The sequence below is a fragment of the Lineus longissimus genome, chromosome 5 (genome assembly GCF_910592395.1).
Source record: "Lineus longissimus chromosome 5, tnLinLong1.2, whole genome shotgun sequence".
Lineage (NCBI taxonomy): Eukaryota > Metazoa > Nemertea > Pilidiophora > Heteronemertea > Lineidae > Lineus > Lineus longissimus.
Genome location: NC_088312.1, coordinates 2,852,152 through 2,873,760, shown reverse-complemented (window position 1 = coordinate 2,873,760; position 21,609 = coordinate 2,852,152). Strand labels below are relative to the sequence as shown.

At 42.5% G+C, this 21,609-nt stretch overlaps 4 protein-coding genes and 1 long non-coding RNA gene across 10 annotated transcripts; 2 read left to right on the top strand and 3 right to left on the bottom strand.

Moving 5' to 3' along the window:
* Positions 1–1,332: 1,332 nt before the first annotated feature.
* LOC135488239 (frizzled-9-like) lies at positions 1,333–6,326 on the bottom strand. The gene has a single exon (XM_064772759.1). The coding sequence runs from the start codon at positions 5,775–5,777 to the stop codon at positions 3,996–3,998; it is 1,782 nt and encodes a 593-aa protein (XP_064628829.1). The 5' UTR covers positions 5,778–6,326; the 3' UTR covers positions 1,333–3,995.
* A 3,117-nt stretch (positions 6,327–9,443) lies between these two features.
* On the top strand, positions 9,444–10,851 carry LOC135487711 (uncharacterized). The gene is made up of 3 exons (XM_064771768.1): positions 9,444–9,589; positions 9,918–10,053; positions 10,255–10,851. The coding sequence occupies exons 1-3, from the start codon at positions 9,444–9,446 to the stop codon at positions 10,849–10,851; spliced, it is 879 nt and encodes a 292-aa protein (XP_064627838.1).
* Positions 10,852–10,920: 69 nt separating this feature from the next.
* LOC135488506 (proline-rich protein 5-like) lies at positions 10,921–16,750 on the bottom strand. Of its 6 annotated transcripts, XM_064773143.1 has the most exons (10): positions 16,684–16,750; positions 16,378–16,518; positions 14,030–15,747; positions 13,568–13,648; positions 13,434–13,494; positions 12,951–13,005; positions 12,581–12,748; positions 12,349–12,413; positions 11,954–12,137; positions 10,921–11,580 (listed from the first exon to the last, which is right to left on the bottom strand). In XM_064773143.1, the coding sequence occupies exons 3-10, from the start codon at positions 14,443–14,445 to the stop codon at positions 11,321–11,323; spliced, it is 1,290 nt and encodes a 429-aa protein (XP_064629213.1). In that variant the 5' UTR covers positions 14,446–15,747; positions 16,378–16,518; positions 16,684–16,750; the 3' UTR covers positions 10,921–11,320. The 6 variants fall into 6 exon arrangements, with proteins under 6 accessions (XP_064629213.1, XP_064629212.1, XP_064629210.1 ...); XM_064773142.1 differs by lacking the exon at positions 16,684–16,750 and having other exon boundaries at positions 16,368–16,623; XM_064773140.1 differs by lacking the exons at positions 16,378–16,518; positions 16,684–16,750 and adding an exon at positions 16,024–16,106.
* An 828-nt stretch (positions 16,751–17,578) lies between these two features.
* Positions 17,579–18,863, top strand: LOC135488716 (uncharacterized). Its single transcript, XR_010447019.1, has 3 exons — positions 17,579–17,651; positions 18,038–18,265; positions 18,551–18,863. It is a non-coding gene; the product is annotated as an uncharacterized LOC135488716 (long non-coding RNA).
* Positions 18,864–18,892: 29 nt separating this feature from the next.
* Positions 18,893–20,285, bottom strand: LOC135487710 (beta-1,4-galactosyltransferase galt-1-like). The gene is made up of 3 exons (XM_064771767.1): positions 19,506–20,285; positions 19,083–19,430; positions 18,893–18,958 (listed from the first exon to the last, which is right to left on the bottom strand). The coding sequence occupies exons 1-3, from the start codon at positions 20,283–20,285 to the stop codon at positions 18,893–18,895; spliced, it is 1,194 nt and encodes a 397-aa protein (XP_064627837.1).
* Positions 20,286–21,609: the final 1,324 nt, after the last annotated feature.

Genomic DNA, 21,609 nt, shown 5'->3' with positions numbered 1-21,609 from the left:
ATATGCTGTTTTCCTTTGAATTAAAGTAAAGAAAACTATTTTGCCTGTCAGAGAATGGTTCTGCCTGTCAGCACAATGGACAACTGCGCGATCACACACCGAGGGTATTTTCTCGAGCCAACGATAAGCAAACTCTGATTATGCTAACACAAAAGGCATCGACTTCAAAGTCGTGCCACTGTTATTCTTGACCCTAACCACTCGAGTTGACGTTAGAAGTTATAGCAAAGGTTTGCGATGAGATCTGTTCTATAAAAGAAATTTATAGGGAGTTTGAGATCGATTACCGCATCTTGTGCGCATGAATATACAAGAAAGCGCGGTGGCGAAGTGTTCTGACCAAGAGGTCGTGAGTTCAAATCCCTCTGCAGCCAATTTCTTCTTTCTCTCCGAACTAAAGAGTTCGAAGTGCTCCGGAGCTCTTCCCGGAGCACTTCGGGATGCTAAGGCACCTTTACCAGGTTTCAAAGCGGAAAAACGCTGTAGAAGTGCTGTACACATGTAGAGCTCTCGATTCTTGTCTTTTTTCAATTCCACAACATGAACAGCATCGTGTTCATGCAGTAACCAATGGATGCACACGCATCGGATGCAAGTGCCCCGGAGGAGAAACTTGGTGTAATCTCATCACTTTTATTCAGCAGCATCATGCCACTCTGCAACCAGATTTTCACAACACGTTCACAGGTATTCTTAGTCCAAATATAGTGCCACCGCCTTTAGGCATATTGCATTTGGGTCATGCGACGAAACACTGACATTTTTAGAACACCATGCATGTCACAGTGTTGACAGAAATGCAAAACAGGGGTATATCATAGTTCAGAGAGTGTCTATACCCCAGGTCACATGGATAATGCATACAGAGTTGGATGTTAGGATACAGAACAACCAGTGGAGGTGATGTGAAGTATGGCTGAACATGAAATCTGCTGAACAGGGCGTCCCAAAATGACATACCGACTTGACAAAGCCGTAATCGCGATAGGTTGGTTCACGAATGGTTTAATGGGCCTGATTATTAGGCGATGTTTACGAAGCATCATTGTTACAGTGAGCAACGGCTGAGCAATCACTAATGAACAGAACAAAAATGTCATCGGGGTGAAGTAAATGTCATATCGATGACTTTTCAACTTAAGATGCCTGCCTATACGTAACCACTTCAATAGGTTGGTTGATATCGCTTAGATGTGATTATCAAATGTAAATGTGCACTGATTAAGCACTGCAGTTAATAGCTTTTCTTCTGATGTTGGGGTCATATGGCCACTGAGGTAAGAGTAGCGATTAAATTGGATTGACACTCCTTTTTATTTCAACAGTTCGCATTTAATGATAAATAATCTTGAATTAAACTATTGGCGTTGCTTTGATGTTGAGGTTACAAGGAGTTTGAAGTACACAAGCATGAAGATGAAAATGAACACCACCCGTGAAAGAGCATCATTAACACAACTTGTGTTTGGATCTGGAGCTCACTGTTGATGATAGCCATCACAGATGCAAGGAAGGTGCAAGGAAGGTTGAAGTAACTTATCAGTTCGATGGTAATGAAAGATAATGGCTTGAGGCGGATGGGAAGAGTTCTGACCTTTCTCTATCAACCATGTAAAGTGTCTATCTGCACGGCAGATACACCTTACCAACCATAGTCCAGTGAAATCACCATTTTGATGGTTTATTCGAGCTCTAGGACCAAAAGACTGACGATACATTCGAAATGAAGAATCCATTATGATAACTAACGGCTTATGAGCAATTCCAACCGATGACTCGTGGACTTGAATGTCGTAATAAATCACTCGAAAGAGATCATCAAAAGTTCACGTCCCTGTTTTGGAAGCAGCAAGCAGAATGGCCTGTAGGAATCTTGCAAGATTGTACAGCAACAGCGATGCATTATAACTGATAATCCAATGATAAATCAACAGTTAATAAAGGTGCACTGCCAACCAAGGTCGTAAAATATCCTTTAACTGTCAGTTGGAAAGCCATATCCGGCCCAATGATAGTTCAAACCCGTACAAACGTAGACCTGCGTGAAAGGAGCAGGAATGCGAGGTTTATTTAATAGTTTACGTTTTCTTCCTTTCAGTTAATGGGTCGTAAATGTTACGTGTATGTAAATGTTGTATGCATTTTGCAAGTGTACATTTCTGTGATAACTTACATTTTCACTCACTCACGAGCAGACGACAGAGCATCCGGGTATGTTTGCAAGTAAACAAGGTGATCAATCAAAGGAAATGGACGCACGACTTCAAAAGAGAAATTGCCAAGATAACGGCGGCGCCTTGGGCACGGTCTTCAAACAATATCAAACCTTTGGCAAGGTACCTTTGTTGAAAGTGCCGGAATCCGTGACTACGTATGCTGAACTGCTGGATCGTTGAAATGCACAACAAGAACAATTTAGTTTTCATCAATTCTTGCAGAAACTCTTACCAATACCAAATAATGGAAAATCAGACTGATTTTTAAATTGAATTCTCGACTCGCGTCTATTTATTTCATTATAAGCCACAAGATATCTCGTCATTCAGGAGGGTCACTTTTCAGACGAATTCTTGTTCTTACCCCACCGCAAGCGATAATAACTTTTGTTTAAAATACCTTTCCTGTTTTGGTATATGCAATCTTCTTACTTATAAAAGCCGCAGGAACTTGAAAAATGTCCCAACAAGCAGGAAGAGTTTTCAAAAAATCACCAGCAAACTTTGACAAAAGATCATTGTTCTCTTCAACTGATTCGGTGACAGCATACACCTTGCTGCATCCGGCATAACGAGTGGTTTTTAATATACTCCGCATCTCGACGATGTAGGAGTATCTCAGGATGCATTGCTGGGACCGTTATGTACAATTTTCACAAAAGTTGTTAACCCTTTCAACAGGGTGATATTTCAACAATACCAAGGCCATTGCAAAGATATCAATGGCCAAGTTAATAATACCATTATTCGATAATGAATAGAATTATTCTTCAAATAGGCAGATAATGTACAGAAATGTACAGATAAACATCACTTAGCGCATTGACAAACCTATGATTGGTTGTTGACAATTTACAGGTCAGAGAATACTATGAACAAGGTTTATCATGGCTTGGTTTGGAACAAACTTTCTGACAGTTGATATCTTTTCAAAATGACTTAACTACATCTTGCATAGTTTGTTAATATTTTTATCAGCACCATTCCATCGGGCATTCAAAAGTCCCAAGCCTTCAGGCTTTGAGATGATCATTAAGGTTTCTTTACATTTCAGAAGGACAGCAAGATTCCTTACGCGACAATCATGAAGACGTGAAGACGTAACGTTCTGGTTATCAACCACTGATCGTAATAATGACAGTTTGGAAAATAGAATGAAAACCCATTAGCCTGAGAGTGAAGTCTGTCATGAAATACTAAATCTCAAAAACACCATGTCAATGTACAAGTCCCGGGTCGTTAATATAGACTTTGACAAACATCACTCTCAGCCATTACATGTATAGGAGTATCGGTGCAAGTTACGCTTTTGGTGAAGGTACGTGTTATATGCATATGGCAACGGTAAATGCAACAATCTGTGGAAGAAATTCTTTAGGAACCCTTCTAAATTCCTCGTAGTGTAATGATAATCCTTTATGCAATGAACTGAATGAATAAATCCAAATGAACGGCGCCAAAGAATGGCATTATCTAACATCAGTCAAGATCTATCGCAACTTTTTGGTGCCATCACTCTCGATCTGTTGTTATCATGCTTGGGTGATGCACCCTAAAGCCGTGATAGTTCCTGATGGATATGCAATATGTACACGTGTAGCTCGTTGTCATTGTTTGTATTCCTGACTTTTTGACAAGAGTTGCACAGTATGTATTTCACAGGTATCTTTATAAGCAGTCATGCACTCGTATCAATCCAGTAATGCAACATATAAAATAGGCCCAAAGACCAAAAAGTCTCAGAAAATCCAGTTTTTGTTCTCTCGAGTGCTTCCATTGTCACACCCGAGATGTAGCAGTTTTCAACATGAGTTTCCTGTTCTGTTGCGGGCAATTCCCTCCAACGGTGGGAGGATGATAAGTGGGCACATTCGATTTTCTCCTCGTGAAGCTGCGCTGGAAGAAATTCCGCCATGATTCGACAGTTTTAGAACTCCAAATCCACATTCCACTAGTAATGCCAACAACAAGAGACATAAAGATCTGCAGCATGAACACTTCAACCTTCGGTATAGACTCCTCCAAGGAGCAAGGGTCCACATTTTTACCTCTTGCCCGGCAGTCATACGTCATGGCTAGGCTTTCCCAATAGTTGAGGTGAAGATACTTGTAAAAATAGCACCCCACCACACAAACTGCGGGTAACGTATATAGCACAGAAAACACACCTATTTTAGCCATGAGTTTTTCTAACTTTCTTATATTGGTTCCTTCACTTTTTAAGTTCTTCCTGATGCGGAATAAGGCACAGAATCCCGCTAGTACAAATACTGTTCCCAATATCAGATAGGCGACCAGGGGACCGAGAACGAAGCCCGCCATCGCGTTAGGGTCTTGGTTGCCCACATAGCAAAGTCCAGTGAGTTCGTCACCGTCAACCCGCCGCATGGTGAGGATGACTATAGTTTTTATGGCAGGAACGGCCCAGGCGGCCAAATGGAAGTAACTACTGAGTGACTCGATGGCTTCTTGGCCCCACTTTCTGGCAGCAGCAAGGAACCAAGTAAAAGTTAAAACGACCCACCACAACGAACTGGCCATTCCGAAGAAATATAATATTAAAAAGACTATGATACACCAGGTACTTTCTAATCCTTCCTGGATAAGAAATTCCTCTCCGTTTCTAGCTTTGTCACAAGAGATTGCATTAGGTCCTGTGGCTGCCCTGAGGAGATAAGCCGCAGAATAGATGGCATAGCACATTGACAGGAAGATAATGGGTCGCTCTGGGTATTTAAAACGGGAAGTGTCAATGAGAAAAGTTAAGACAGTTATTGTGGTGGCGACGAAGCAGAGAGTTGCCCAAACTGTCATCCAAATCTCTGCGAATTTTTTATCGTCGCTTCGGAATATCACATCAACATTGCATTTTGGCGCGCAGGATTCGTTACTGTTGCCTAGAGATTTGTCAACTCTCGTAAAACGATCCGGACACTCGTTCGGTTCATGGGTGTACCAGGGCTTGTTTGTTGGCTTATCATACGGCCTAGGGTTTCGGTAAAGGTTAGAGTTATCTTCACGCTTGAGGCTTTCTAGCAGTTTCCACCACTCGCTACTGTACGGATCCAAATTTGTGTCCTCACCGAGACCGCGTCCCGAGTCCTGTTCATCACTTGGCGCTTCCATGCAAAGTTGTCTCGGGTCTTTCCCCTCGGGGAGCTTCCCGCAATCCAACATCATTGGCCAGGGGAAGTCAAACTTGACCAGGACAGGTTCACAATTTGACTTGACTTCAAGACACATCGACCTACACACGGGGATAACCAAAGTGTCATCAACTTGTTCCGTGCACATCGGGGCGTAAAGAGAACAGAGGAAGAACTTCAGCAACCGAGAACAGCCAATTTGGACAAGTGGCATGAACTCGTTTATAGTTACCGCGGCCTCCTTTTGGTTTTTATGCCCGATGAGGTTAGGCATTCGTGTCGTGTTGTACTTCATGTCCTGACACATGGGAATTGTGATGGGTTCACATTTCCCTCCTCCATCCAAGTTGATGGCGTCCCGGAGACACCAACCACCGGACACCAGTAGCACCAATAACGCAAATCGAAGCATCATCACCACTCACCGAGTGGCCTCTCCTGCCACACGCACACTGTCCCTCTACACCGTTCGGAGAGCGTATCCGTTACAAAGGCAAACACGTATTCCTTTGGACAGCATTCGGTACCATTATTGAGCACCGCTGTGCGACTGATTGTAAACTGATCTAATTCTCAAAGTGGCACACTACGAGTTGAATGAAATCAATCCGCTTAATACACACGATATATTGCGTCCTTTGAACAAGTTAACAAACACATCCACTTCAACAACACTTTGATAGTCCTACACAGCTAAGCTTTCCACGGTCTTTGCTCTTCGAGAGATCGGATGTTAATGACCCTGATTGATAGGGACAACTTTAACGCTCAGGTTTATATCGCTCCGCGCCTGGACACAAACCGCCGCACCATTGCTTTGAAGTGGGTTGAATGCTCGGCATCCTTTGAAGATGCCGCCGTGCCATCTATCCTTGTCACTCAGAGCATGGTATGGTTGTAATGGATATCATGGCTTATGACTTGGTAAGCTCCGCCTCCCTGAATGAGCTCGTCCATAACCCTGTTCTATATCGGACAGCAGTCTGGTCATCAATCATGCCCGGCTGACGGCTTCGCTTCCAATGTATTCTTATGACTCACGATCCCGAAGTCATTAGCTGTGTGGTGCTTTGTACCCGTTTTCTTACCATACAACAGGCCAAAGGCCATTACTTATTCTCAGCCTGGCCGATTGTGCACTGGGCTTTCAAATTGAAATTAGATATAAACACCCCTTGTATAGGCGGCAGAATCGCGAAGTGATAGCTTGGTGAGGTGATGTGGTTTATCAGTCATTCGGCCGTACTGCTGGCTCCGACCGTGCCCCACTTTGATAGGGCTACCTCTGCTATGGGGCCAAAGCAATGGCAATATATCAAACTGACAACACAAATAAAACGAAATGATAAATAATCATTTATTGCATTGTAATTCTTTCTTAATGACTCGGTCTCGTCCGTTTGGCATGATTGAATGTTATAAGCCCTTCCTGGAGGTTAAAAACCCATTTTTCACCAGGACCGCTCCAAAAATAACAATAGGCGCTGTAGTTGTCTTTCTGAACTGTTCTCACAAAGTTGCAAAAAATTAAATAAAATTTTGCAAACGTGGGAATATCGCTTTTCTGCGTTGTTTCCTTTCGTAAACTAATAACCAAAATAGATATGACAACTTAAGCCAATCAGATGGGCTGAAATCTTCATCACCGGTGCAGTCATTAGATGTAGACTAATCACTGACAAGCGTTACTTTAGGCAGTAGGGGACTTCCTGTAATTTTTGCAATAGGAAGCTTGAGGTTGAGAGTGTGCTGACGAGAAACTTGGAGTGTGGGATGTTTTTATTACCAATTTGCTTTAGTACAATGTAAACATTATTTCTATCTCGTAGTGTGCGCAATGTCATATAACGTCTGATATTATATCAAAGTAAAACAAGCTTTAATCAAAATCTCAAAGATAAGGTAATTCTTCCGATAATGAGATCAATAGGAAGCTTTGTAATTAATTCTACCTTCAAGTGGATTCAAGGTAACTTGATCCGATTCAGGTGTATGCTGGTGTAAGTGTTCTTGTGCATTGGTATACATGAATTGCACGTAAAGCCACAGTCAACACGGGGTGATATGAACTCTTCCCGACATACAGATATGTACATAAGATACACACGTTCTGAAGAAACTTGTATATTTATCTGATCAATACGTGTTTACAGTGTCTTGAGGTAATTCTGACCCTGTCGGAATCTTGTCTGCTAAATAGAGAGGGCCATGGTCCGTGCTATTCGAGCCCTGCTTTTGAGAGGTAGCTTTCAACCCCATTACCGTCTGCCAACGATCCCCGAACGGCGAGTTGTCGCCAAAACGAGCTGTTTTGCCTCCGTGGACAACCGCCGATTCGAGTATACCGCCATGTTTGGGTTTACGGAAGCAGACGGAAGGATCAACACGTACCATAGGCCTACTGTCGCCGAGTCGGTACGTTTATCATTGACGGTTCTAAACCACTCTATTGATACTGAGTGTTGCTTGAACATTTCAAGACAACTTGTTGTGGGCGCTATCATAACCTGACTATAGACCGAATGTTTCCGTGTTTTCGCCTAATCCCTCGTAAGAGAACATAACACATCCAAATCTTTACATAGCGGACTAAGCAGTGTTTCTTTTCCATTTGGCGGTAGCCCTTTCATCTTTAGTCAAAGGGAATCTTGTTTACCCTGTTTATTTTCATGTAATGACCCTAGCGAGTGACCCCTCATGGCTAAGGGCTAAATTTGTATAGCGCCTAGCCTAATTACACCTTAAGCTATTTCGACCCTCTTCAAACGGACACTGATCTGATAATTTTCCTATTTATTGCCAATTTTCTATTCAGGATTTTCATTCAATCCAATTATCATGAGCGTATTAGCGTGAGGCAGATGGCAGCACCTCATAGCAGCAGGCTTGCCATTGGATGAGCCCAAACATTGAGAATTCTGTTATCATGAGATAAAGCATGCGAACAATACAAAGAACATACACGACAAAGTCAGTGGTACAGTTATAACCCTGACAGTGCATAGAACTGGATTTTGTACCGCGGCTACACCTAACTGTACCACACTTGGCTTTAGATAAATGCTGACTACAAAAAGCTCTACCACGCCATCTCAAGGTAGCTGCTAAACACTTATGTATGATTTTTAAATGGTTTCTCGTGTATCGTGTGATACTAGGTGACGTCCGATGCCGGGAAGGAAAAGAGATCGACGCTGTCCTGGGTAGCCAGCCTTTAAATTTAGGCATAGAACGCCCCTCGAGCGTTGGAACCCTCTCAGGAAAAGTTCAAACGCTAAAGCAACTTTTATCGTTGAAAGTCATCCTGGTAACGGTAACCATATCAGTAAACAATTATTGACCTGCATGATCAATCGTATTTCTTTCAATATGTCCTATTTCTTACATGCAATAGTAGCCTATACCCAGGGAATAGATGCATTAATTATCAAGTTGTTTGTGTTTGATAATTGGTTATCAAGTGCGTACAGTATTGTATTGTACATAAATAATTAGAAACTATTGGTATAAATGCCCACGTACATGTACATGTATATGCAAATGTCGAAAGAAAGTACTCTGTGCATTGGCTGTGTACATTTCCTGTACATATATGCTGAGCGATAGCAGCGCCATCTTCAGTGGAACGGTATTTAGTGCCAGAGGTGCATCACCTGACCGGCAACTACGTAATAACAGGTCCTGCTACTGAAAAGGTCATAACCCATTGATTTGGACCCTTTTTATTATTAATTAGTAACTAGGTTCAATATTTCAACGATAAAAACACGTCTAGTGCTTGTCACTTGAGAACTCAATGTCGGTAAGTATGTGTCTCGATCATGTAGCGATGATGATTTAAGATAAAAGTTTGATAACCTTTTCAAACCTTTCGGATCTGCAATATGGAATTTCTAGCATTACAAAGGGATCAAATAGCGGAAAACATAACAATTCGAACATGGATTTTTTTTCTTCAAATGATTTTGGCGCGTGAGAATACCATGGAGTAATAATTCCTGATTCTTGACGGGATATACGTATCATGCATTGTCATCAATAGATAACTGTGTGTCGAGATTTATATCAAAGAATAGCAACAATGAATGATAGTAAGCTTGAGTCGATGGCTGACCTGCGGAATGGTATCCAAGGCAGGGAGATGCAGCGTCAAGTCAGCTCACTTGACAAGGAGAAGGCCACCTACCAGAGACAGATGAATAACGCCATACAGAAGGCAACACAGAAGTAAGTCCATTTCTATCTTTTTTTCAATTCGTGCTGAAGAACTAGAAATGTTATTGATACATTTGAGAGTGGTTATCCCTGATAACGACTGGAGTAAACTCATTTAACCTTGAGGGAAACGCCATGATTCAAGAGCAGCTGCCCTTATCCGGCCGAACATGGTTACGGATAAACTCCCTGGACAGCCCATCGCGTCATTCTAATTTGGTCTCCTTGTGGGTGAGGAACGAGGCCGGTCCACAGCGTCCGGAGTGTTGGAAACGGATGGTCTATGACCAGAATGTTTCAAAATTCTTGTTTACCTACTTGGCGTGATTCTATGCTTCAGATTCAAGCGACGGTTGGGCACCCTGATGTCGAGCCAGAAGAGGACACGCTCTAAACATGCCAGGACGGAGGAGAGGACAAAGGAGGAGAAAGATGACGGCGAAGATACAAAGAGAGATAACATAGAAACCGACAAGGTAAGACTTAAGGTTTCTTCCCCCTAGTGCTTTGACCAATGCTCAACACTTACATCAGGATGAAAGTAGGGGCCACCTGTAGTGTGGCTACAGCTCGAAGGTATATAGACTTAGGAAAGAGCTAATTACGCCGATTGTTTTTTGCATTGCAAGGGTAGCATTGAACTGTTTTTCTAAACAGACTAATCCTTTTAATTTCAGACCAGGACTGAACCCATCCCCCAATCAAAACGTGAGACCAGGGCCAATCCATTCTTCTCGCTGCCTGTATTACTAACCAAACCAAAAACTCAGATGTTACTCCGCCGCCGCCGCGCAACAACCTCAGCCGTGCCTGGTCAGCACGACAGCGAACGGCGACTACCGACCCTGGAGCTACAGGGCCACCGTAACCAGCATCTTCCCAGGCGCGAGTACGGGCCATACGAGGGACTCGCCTGTCTCACTGTTGTCCATCCTATCACCCACATGGTGCTACAAAACAGCCAAGTTCACCAGACCAAAGTGTCCGAACTGGATGCAGCAAAGCGGCTGTTCTCTTCGAAGACTACTCGGCAGGTTACTGAGGCTTCAGAACATAATAAGAAGGCGGCTATTCTAGCGGTCCTTGAGGACAAATCGTCCATTTCTTTATCAAATGACACAATCGGCGCACCACTCGCAGACCCGTCCAGTACGTCGAGCAGATCGTGGGCCAAGAGACGTCTCACCATGGGACACATCGTGCAGCGATCAGATATCGCGTATAAAGATCAGTCAGTTGGCCCTCGTCAGGAATTCTTGGTGAATTCGCAATGAAAGGACATTGATAACAGACCCATGTTGTCAAATCGACATTTAGAACCGACAGAATCGCTTGAGACAAAGTATTCTTTGTTTTTTTGGTAAATATATTTCTGACGATATGAAAAAGTCCCGTTTCTAAGCAATAAGAGTGGTTTACCTATAAGTAAAGTTGTGATAAAGAATTAACATGTCTGTAATCATTAACATGTGATATGCATAATAAATAATTAAATAAAACATACCAATTAAGTGTATAGAACATTATACATGACACAAAAGATTATCCGTATCCCTGTTCCTTCGGATCTCAGAAATACGGCCCGGAGGTGGGCTCCATCGGGAAACTTTGACCATTTACCTATACATGTGATGTGAGGGGGAAGCGTACTGAACTTCAGGCCAACACCATGTGGGAGGGGAGGAAGACACTTGTACGACTTTTCGATGATGTTTGACTTGGTACTCAATTCGAATGTTTGATTTAGTACTGATTCTCATTGTCATTATCAAAAACGTCGACTTCGCAAGCAATACTATGGCGTCGGTGATAGTGATCCTGGCCTGCTTCCACTCGCTCGACCAGAGGCTCCAAGATGATCCCCGCAGGAGTACTCGCCTGTCGGATGTGCATATTCCGCCTCGTCCTCTGCGGACCTGATGCCTGCAGCGGAGACTGGCTTAGGAAATCAACGCTCTGTGATCGTTGATACATTGGATTTAGTTGGCTTGGATTTGGAGCAACTGAAAGAACAATGTTGATGAAATGAAGGCGTCTTGCAATTTACAAACGATGTTTATCCCGTTTCTACACGCAAGAAACAAGCAAATAGTTCCTTGCTGCGACGCCACGATTGGTATTTTTGGTGTATTTTACATTTCCGGTAGAGAAATGTACGAACTCGGGTATACGCACTGGAAACGCAAGACAATCTTGCATTACATGAACGTTTACTTGCCCTTGCCGGTGATAGGCCTATCGACTCTCATGTAAGCTATTTCGTGGGGGTCGATGTCATCAAGATTTGCCCAGATAACCCATTGATAAGACAGCAGAACAATGGGAATTTACGCCTTGGTACGAGCGGGCTTTGTTTAAAGACAACAGACTATTAACTGACAATAGCCTCCTTACTCCCAGAAGACTTTTTCCGATAAGCTTGTGTATACGCCTTGATGGTCGGTTCAGGTTGGCATTCCATGTAGACGCCTTTGTAGCCAATATGTGGCGTTATCACGCAGCCAACAAGGCGCTCTAATTTCAGGTAATTCTCGTTGGGTGGGTCGTCATCGTGGATACCCTAAAACAAATGAGATTCAAGACACTTTAAAAGTAAGGATATGGCAAATTTTTTGACGATTGATTGTACATCATCCAACATCCGCTTGAAGGTAGAGAAATGTTCTAGATTTTCAAAGTGTGCCATAGAAAAGTGTGCAAAAGTACTCGAGCGAATTCCAAGTCAGATTTTTTCTTGTTGTTCACCTGAAACTGGCTGACGTATGATTTACCTGTAGCACCAGTAACATTTGCCGAATGGACGGAGGAACGGAAGAGTTGACTTCTATCAAAATCTCTGGAAGGCAAAGTAGAACATTATAAGCACCGATGAGGTTAAAGATTTTGTGCCCGCCGAAAAAGACTGAGCGGTTTCAGGAAAGCTTAAATGTCTCGATTTTTAGGAATATTTTAAGGATCGTTGGGTGAATCTTTGAGTTCTCTATCCAAAGGACGATTACTCACCTTCCAAGTCTTTCTTGAGCACCACATTATCACGAAAGCCTATCAATGTTAGGTTTCTGATGGGCAGTTCCATGGTCTCGATGGGGAAGAGAAGCATCTGTAAAGTCGGTAGGGTCTCGCGGAAGAAACAGTCCCAGAGGTCACCGAGTTCCTGCAGAAGTTCCTCACCTGAAAAAAAATGTACATGTATACGATTATCGAAACTCCCTGTAATTTGTCCACACTGTATTCAAGTATTTTATTTCAAAGTATCGACGGAGAACTGGGCTGTGCTGATATGGGAAAGGTCCTTGACGCATGATTACAACATTATATATAACAAGGTACCTTTGTAAAGTCTTGTTTAATAAAGAAATACAATCCGCCTCACCTTCGCTCTGAAGACTATTCCGCAAAATCTGCATCCCTTTCTTCATCAACTGGTTCTTTAAAGAAAACAACAATGAATATGGTATAGGATTATATACCACTTGGCGTTAAATCTAATGGCTTAACTGAAGGAGTTAACTTTTTGGAGTAACCAGGCCCTAATATCATATCGAGAAGTACATATCTTTCTACCAATCTCATCAAAGTCGTTCTGGTTGGAACTGTTCATTATAATCGGCTGTTCAAAATCATACCAGATATCGCGTACATCGTTTTTGGGATCCCCAAACCCGCACTAAAGACAAATTAGTTTGATTTTATCCAAGCAGATACAATATGCCTACTTCTGTTGAATCATTCATGACGGCTCAGTGGTCTAGAGTTATGATCCCCGCTTTGGGTGCGGGAGGTCCCCGGTTCAGCATCAATTCCCGGCTGAGGCCCAATATTTTTGAAGAAATTTTTTTTGTTGAGAAATGCTTACCTTGTAGAAGTCGTAGATAAAACCGCCAACTTCAGATTTCACCATCTTCCTGCAAAATAACCTTGATAAAGTTAATTTTGTTTGAATAAAGAATACAATAAGCTAACATTCGGTACACGTAAATACGGGCTTACCTCAGTGTAATTAGTAGAAAAGACAGCTGGTTGTCCGGCAACTTCTTTCTCTGGAAAAGAGTTACCAGGGCCGTCTGTACCCTGCAAGCACAAATACTCTAAGTTATGTCATTGATGATGGTGGTGGGACGAATAAGTGAAAAGATACCCATAACCACATCCTATTTTATTTACACCATCTTATCGTTTTTTCGAGAAACTTTTGGTGATAGCTTTGGAACCATGTCAACGAACGATATTACCATCAAAGCTGTTGAGCGAAGGCATTGATTTTACAGTGATGGCAATGGGCGTTTCAATTAACGAGTCGGAGACTGTCATATATATGTATATTGGTAGCTAGATCCATCATGCATGTCTTATGGAGGTTGGTCACTCAGATGTTTGAGAGCAAATTTCTGTCGTGTGATAGCCAACGGCGGCCCGTTGTTGAAGGCAAGAGTTTGAAGTAAAGAATCTTACTCTGTCCACTCGTTATTCTTCGAGGAGAGTCCCTGATGAGGGACTGTGCTTGTGGCTGCGGTACGAGGTAACGTTGGTGATCCAGGAGGTGCACCGAACATTGCAATGTTTCTGATCAGCGGCGACAACGGACTGGGCGGAGTATCGGAATTTGAAATCAACCGCTCGCGACTATTGGACCGTGAACCAAGACTGATGATGTTTTCCAGTGAGCGGCGCGGCAGCGTGGAGGAACTGCCAAGACGTGTACGCGTCTGGCTATCACCGCTGCCTCCATGACGGTGCGGGGAGGTATCCACGCTGTTGTGCCGTGATTTGTCTCCGCTGCCACGCCTCGGGTCACTTCTACTCCGGTTGTCACCACTACCGCGACGAACTTGGCTCACAAGTTGGCGGACGGACTCGTGAATATTCATTTTTCTCGTATGGATGTCAGTTTACGAAACAATTACACATTGCCAAGTGAAAATAATGTAACTACCACATCACCAAAGGTCTGTGGATATTAGACGCTGTACATGTAAACTGCATCAGGTCCGAAAAAGCCTTCTGTGCATGGTCACGATGATGATTTTCATATCCAGTGGCATGTACATGTATATCCAAGAATTTTAGAACGGACTCAGTGGCCTCCTTGGTATAAGCCGTCTTCCGTTGGTCTGATAAACATCAAGCTCATGCATGTGACATTGTCTTTTCCCATTTGATCAATGACATGGTTAGTGTATACCTGTATACAGATCATTTGACATTAATTAGGCCACAATGCACTGATAAAATATCTCGCAATGTATGATAATTATGCAGGCCTAAACTGCTGACCTCATTTATTTATCGTGATACATTTGTAAATTAATCGATTTATTACTGATAGCGAAAACCTATTGGTTTGAGCTATAAATTATACATATATTCATTTTAACTTCATGTTTCAATTTCATCCTAACGTGTGCGAAAAGTTGAAGAAAGTCAAGACATTTTTTGTTTCAGCCAAGTGCCTAGTTCCACTTTCTTTGCTCAGATGGCAGCACCTTTGAACACTTAAACCTTTTATACTGCACTGCTCCTAGAAATGGTTGGTTGAAATTGAAATTTGTCCAAGACAGGCCCGATGTGTGTAAAGTTTCATAAGGCAACCACGAGCCTGTCTGTTGGTCACAACCCTGACAATCGGCCACCTGGACTGAGTACTTGCTTTCGGGGCAATTTTGATGTTCTGTGGTGTGTGATACGTACAACTAAGAAGACAGGTGGAAGAAACTGTGAGAGAGAAAGCACAGACCCCTTTAATGGCTTAAGATTGTATATGATTCCACCAGATTCTTTCAATAAAGACTCTGATTCCACCAAGAATTAATAAAGACCAGTTTTGATTCATTCATGCTACCACTTGTCCCCTCTTCAGAGGAAGTGTGTGGGACAACAGTACCTTGAAGCAGCAATAGGTAACTTTCAAGACCTCCTCCTTTAAGAGTCCTTCAGTAGTTTGAATCCGTGCGGAACGAAGGAACAAATCTCCTAGAGCAAGTCACATTCCCTTTCTGTTGGTCCTCAACAAATTGTATGATAGTCAGCATGGTTTCATAGTCCCCCTTTTCGGTATTGACGCGTCGTTTTTTGGCATGAGGACATGCCTGGAGATGTGCCTTCATGGCGCCTGCGTAGAGGAAGATCTTGGGGCATTCTGGATACCCTGGACACCGCCAACGGACCATTTTCTGAAAGGGAAAAAGGGCGAATCTTTGCGGGGTGATGAAAATGAAAAAACACAGAAATAACGCGGTAACACGGTAACATGGAAATACGGTAACACACATAAACTTAAGGCGTAAGATGGTGAAAACTTAAAAAGGATATACATGTACATGAAGGTAGAAAACGAAGCAAAGTAAAATTCCTGATGATGAAATTTACCAGACAATTGACAAGTATTGAAAGACGAAGCAATTTCTGATATTAAATGTATACGGATTTAAGTTTTCTTCTGCTCATACATCACGATGACGGCTTGGTCGAAATACAACGCAATTTTGCCACACTAGTCTAACTATAACATGTTATTATTGATTTTAGTAAATCGAATTTTAATTAGATTGTGCACCCCAACTAGCGTTTATATAAACTGTGTGTGGTACATGACCTCAATTGCGAATATTCAGGTCCCATTGTATTCTGTGTTTAGATAGTTTTAGAGAACGACAATGACTTGAACTTCAAATGGCTTTGGTACGGATAGAGTACACTCCGGACGCATTGGACCGGACTCGTCCTACCGCGATTTTCCTAATTAATACTTGGAACTCGAAATATGTATAATGATCAATCACATGATACCTACATATACTTACAGTTTTTTCCCGTCAAGTTGCCTTAATGTACTCTCTAAACGACTTGATCGTATCCTTGACCGAGTAAGCCTACTCTGCACTACATGTACTATACATCATACATGTCATTACGACCTTGTCATCATCATCCATGTCATCACCCTGTCATTAAATAATCCAAACACTGAAAAGGTCTCTCCCTTCAGGGCCCCTACAAGGTCAACATGTATCTATCATGGTTTAGTTTCGAATGATCTTCAAGTAATAAGGCAAAACTTTCTACAAGCTACCAAAACTAATCTGATTGAAACAACGACAGTTTCATACTTTACGTTCGAGAAATCCCGTTACAAGTAAATCCTACTCAATTCATAGGTACTACATTACAGTTGGATTATGCGAGAAAGTAGGTTTCTAAGCCATGTGAAAAGACCGGTCAACCATACATCCTGAGATTCAGGGTTTTTCACTCCATCGTCATATATATAAAATATCGAGATTTGCCACCCACTAGTTTACAATTTTCTTTGCGATGGCCATCCGTCAACAACAACACCTTCCGATCAGTAATGGTCGGCTAGGGTAAGGGTTTAGTGAAAACAGTTCACAATGACGGAAACCGCTCCTTTCATCTTAGTTTTCAGTGTCTGCATACTTGTATGAGGAATACTTCACGTAGCGGTTGTTTCTAAGTAAGCAATACCAATACACCTATTCATTTGTTCACAGAAACAAAACCAGGACACAATAAAACTCTATAAGAGTACATACAATGAAGTCACTATTAATCGAATGATATTAGCAGCAATTACCCAATTTAATAACCCAGCGATGTGATGTGGATCACTCTTGTTGGCCTCTATTCTGGAGATCAGCAGGCTTAGCTTGTGTTCGAGTATCAGACCGAGCGAGAGGCTTACCCGGTCCGAACTTCCTGCGGTATTGAGAAGCGGGCCAGGCAAGTTTACACTCCGGATGCTGTGTTAGCGCATTGTCCATTCCCCAGGGGAAAATATGATAATATGTTAAGCATGACGAAAGGGGTTTCCTCGACAGTCTTTGTACGTCACCATAAGGTCGTCAGACGCCCAACATCAATCAGCAATCAGCAATAAACTATTACTAGACCTTGCTCCCATTTAGGTGTCCACTATTAACACAGTTTCCGTGAAATTTCATGTAAGCAGCCGATGATTGGCAGTTGTGACCACTATTTATTTGCTTTCTACTTTATAAACCCATGCAAATGATGAAGTTCATCTATTGGATCCGATGCTTGCGATGGATAACTTTTGGTGAGTGATTTCATTCAGCTATATAGTATCTTGAGCTTGAAGATTCATAACATCACCTATCAGCGGTGTACATGAAACTCCCTCAGGGCTGCTGCATGTAGGTCTTGGGGTTGGAGGGGTAAGCGTCATCTTCTCCAACTTTTACTACAGAAGTGCCTTTTTCGAAAGTAGTCCATGCCGACTAACCGGTGGTGAGCATCCATTCTAAAGGATGAAGGACAACGACGGTAGATCGGCATAAAGCGGCCGGAGTACGATGACCAGCTAATTTTCCCATAGCGTGAGGGTTGTTCATCTATTTCCAATTTACCAGGACAATAAATGTAATGCGGATATAGTATCCAAATACATGTATCAATAACTGCAACTTTTGTCATCAATTTCAGCAAAACAGCAACAATGCAATTGTTGACAGTTTTGATTATTATCTACATATCCACAACGAATGCAACATCGGTCAAAAGAGGAGAGGGTGATGACGTCCAAACCGGAGAAATACTGCCCGCTGGGAGTAACCACTGTTACGATTTAGGTGATAGTTGCCTTGGAACGTTTATCAAGCCATGTTGTGGGTGGTTGTATTGTGGAAAATGGGACCTCTTCAAGAGAGGAACGTAAGTTGATGTTTATTACATTTTCATTGAAATCAGAGTATACTTAAGGTATATTTCGGCCTGCAGGGATGAATGGTATATACATGTATTTCCATCCTGGGGTCATCACAGTATCTACCATGCCTCCTTGGCAATGAAAACTGTGGTAGTTGTTGTGAAGCACTTTGGGACAGCCAACAAATGACGTCATATGTCATCAGCCAATCAGACGCCGATGAAAGCATCTGGCCAAAACTGCCGCGCAGTCTTTTCCATCTTTAACTCTCAAATTCTTGTTGATTTCAGATGTGTAACGTGTAAGCCGAGTGGACAGTGGTGCGCCAAGGACCGGGAGTGTTGTTCAGGACACTGTGGAAGCACCTGGGGGTGCAGCTAAAACATGACATTTTGGACTATTTTGATGCCTTCCTGGTCATGAGTATTCAAAGAATACGATAATGCTGCGTATATACAGATGCTTTGACTTGCCCACTAGGGGGCGGAAACTGTAAACAGTGTAATATCGCTCTTGATAATCATATGTTTTCAATAACATGTTTAATCGTCAAGTGAACCTTCTACATTGTTAGGTAAATTATAATAAAAGACAACGCTACAATCCTGAATTAGTCTGTTTTGGTAAAGAGCTCAATCTCCGGAAGGTGGCCTCGAAATTTTCTCGCAGCTTCTGACCGAAGTGAACGCCACGGTTATCTTCAACAAACGTATTACACTTTTGTGTCTTCGATTCTAGAACACACTTTCTATAATGATGTAAAAGGGTGGAGTTCGAATCTACAGACTTGGCGAAGTATTTTTCATCTGTGGTCCTACTAACATGATGGATTCCCATTTCGACGACCCGCTCTGGTCGAACGATGCATTTTCGCCTCTTTTGACTATCAGGTTTCGCTCTAGTAGTGAACCTCTGGCTTATCAAAATGCCGCCATGATTGTTCCGAAGAGTTGTGTCGAAGTACGCACTATTAAAGCAATACCCAGCATGTGCGTCCTTGTATTGCGACTTAATCAACTCTTCCCATGTGTTCTGATGTTTCGGTATGATGAATTCATCAATATCATTAAAACTCAAGTACTTAAAGTCGTTCGAGTACTTGTAAAGGCAATCGTTTATTGCAAGGCTTTGCCCGTGGTACCAAATACCAGGAAGAAAAAATCTTTTTGCCTTTTTTGTGACGTTATGGACTTTCCTTGTATCGGGTCTTACAGTGACTCTTTGTCCTCGTGGAATTCTTTTGACCTCTGGGTCGACGCTACTAGGTAACGGCCAAGGCTCTAGGGAAACCTTGTCTCTCTTCACGTAGTATCGTAAAACATCTCGAACAGCATCCGTCGCTTTATAGTCATAGAAGATGATTTTCTCAGCACCGAGGAGTAATGTCAGCTCGATGAATTCCACCAGCTTCTGTTTTTGTACGTTGCCGTGTATAGGTGGAACACATACGCCGAATTTGTGCTTTTTCTCTTGGCTTCCCGTGCCAGTGAGCATTCTCAGAGGGAGTACTACGCGGTGGGCTCCCGTGCCATTGCTTCGAGCATGTTCAACAGTAACGGAACAAGGCGTGTAGAAACGGACAGGAATGGGGCATAAGAGCATGAAAGATCCATACTGGCGTCGATGGTTTTCACACATTTCGTAATACTCCACATCGACTTGAAGGACAGTCCCGTTATCCAACCTAAATGCACATTCAAGCTCGGGAAGGTCGTCACTTTCAAGTACGGCAAGTATCCGGACGATTGGTTTCCCTCGGGCTCTTTTGTCCAGGAAGGCAGTGTGAAGATAGACGGACTGACCTTCTGCGCATTCCAGAGAAGAAAAGTTCGAATTATACAAGGCATCTCCAGTTTTTGCATTACTCGTACGGATAGTAGAGCATCCATTTGAATTCCGCTTCATCTTCAAATTGATATTTTCCCATGGCCCGGGACCGTTCGCCAACATCATGATATCCACAAATGAGAAGACAACAACTGCAAAAATGAAATAACGCAATGTGAATCCGATGCGTATCCTCATTTTATGCAGGCCGAAAATGAACCAAGACGACAAAGGTCCTCTGCTATATCCGGAAGATGGCTAGCTTTGCTTGGTGGGTGTCTTGTTTGCCAAACGTTGACGGACGAGACAATCCAGATGTCACAGAGATTTTCCCCTCACTTATCGATGGATATCCACAAAAAGTCAGAAAAACACAGCAAATACATGTACTAAGAGCATCTCAGTCCATGGATCCACAATAATTCACAAAATTCGACGACCGATACTTGACCGAAGCAGTTCCTTGAATACCTTGTTTGGGATATGAATGAGATGCCACTGTTAGTTCATTTCGCTGCGTTATTTATTATATCAGCTAATTGTAATGATTCTGCATCATGTCAGTCTAACTTTGGTGGCGTATGCGGTGAAGATCGCAGTTCTTAGCCTACTGACCGACAGATCACAACCATGTTTGGAAAACATCGAAGTTAATTGGCTTTTTGGGGGAACACGCAATGACTGGAAAGGTAACACTGTAAGGCGACTATAAAAGGAAGCACCACAGATAGACTAATAGCCCAATTGATTATCTGCATGAACAATTTTTTTTCATTTCGCGCATACTTGTTGTGTATGGTCACAGAATATATACCTCTCCGCTGAGTGAACTAACTGAAAGAGATATTTTCAAATAGGCCTTCTCGGAATTTTCTCGAGAATGCATGGTCAGTTATCTAGTGGTCCGTTGGCCGCGATGCACATGTATTGATGGGCCAAAACCGAGGGGCGGGCGGAGCGGCTGAGGTTTTGAGCGAAATAACATTACCACCCGAGCAGTAGACAACCAATATCAACAATGGGGTATCAATTACTGAAATTTGATATCATTTTGTTTACATCTGAGGAAAAACGTCACAGGTGTCTTCAAACGACGCCAATTGTCCCTCTTAAAATAAAGATTGTGTCATTAGTCACTGCACGTGGCGGGGAGATAGCTTTGATCAGCCAAGCAACAAGTTGTGACTCATTCAGTCTCCGCAGCTCGTTTTGTTTATGAGATAGGAATCCAAGTGATCATCATTTCACAATATGATTTTGAGTCGGGAGGACACAGTGAGTTTTCAAATTTTCTAAATGCAGTACTTTCAGAATCCATTTGACATTAGTTTCGATATTTGGGGGATTTGGAATGAGCCTGTCCCCAGTGTTCAAGAACGTCGAGAACCAGCGCAAGACAATGTCGGAAGAGAGGTGCAAAATTGGCTCCGACAATGCAAGTCATATCAATCTGAACAGTCAGAACAGCCGCGGAGAAAATACTCGAAGGTATCACAGCCTTGTGGATTTTGTCGCCAAAACG

Coding starts and splice junctions, on each gene's coding strand:
- LOC135488506 (XM_064773143.1), bottom strand. CDS start 14,445: ATGAATATTCACGAGTCCGTCCGCCAACTTGTGAGCCAAGTTCGTCGC. Junction 13,006..13,433: donor TTATCTACGACTTCTACAAG/GTAAGCATTTCT, acceptor TTTTCTTTAAAG/AACCAGTTGATGAAGAAAGG. Junction 12,749..12,950: donor GAATAGTCTTCAGAGCGAAG/GTGAGGCGGATT, acceptor ATTTTTTTTCAG/GTGAGGAACTTCTGCAGGAA.
- LOC135487711 (XM_064771768.1), top strand. CDS start 9,444: ATGAATGATAGTAAGCTTGAGTCGATGGCTGACCTGCGGAATGGTATC. Junction 9,590..9,917: donor ATACAGAAGGCAACACAGAA/GTAAGTCCATTT, acceptor TCTATGCTTCAG/ATTCAAGCGACGGTTGGGCA. Junction 10,054..10,254: donor ATAACATAGAAACCGACAAG/GTAAGACTTAAG, acceptor TTTTAATTTCAG/ACCAGGACTGAACCCATCCC.
- LOC135487710 (XM_064771767.1), bottom strand. CDS start 20,285: ATGAGGATACGCATCGGATTCACATTGCGTTATTTCATTTTTGCAGTT. Junction 19,431..19,505: donor CTAGTAGCGTCGACCCAGAG/GTCAAAAGAATT, acceptor GTCACAAAAAAG/GCAAAAAGATTTTTTCTTCC. Junction 18,959..19,082: donor TCGAAATGGGAATCCATCAT/GTTAGTAGGACC, acceptor CGTTTGTTGAAG/ATAACCGTGGCGTTCACTTC.
- LOC135488239 (XM_064772759.1), bottom strand. CDS start 5,777: ATGATGCTTCGATTTGCGTTATTGGTGCTACTGGTGTCCGGTGGTTGG.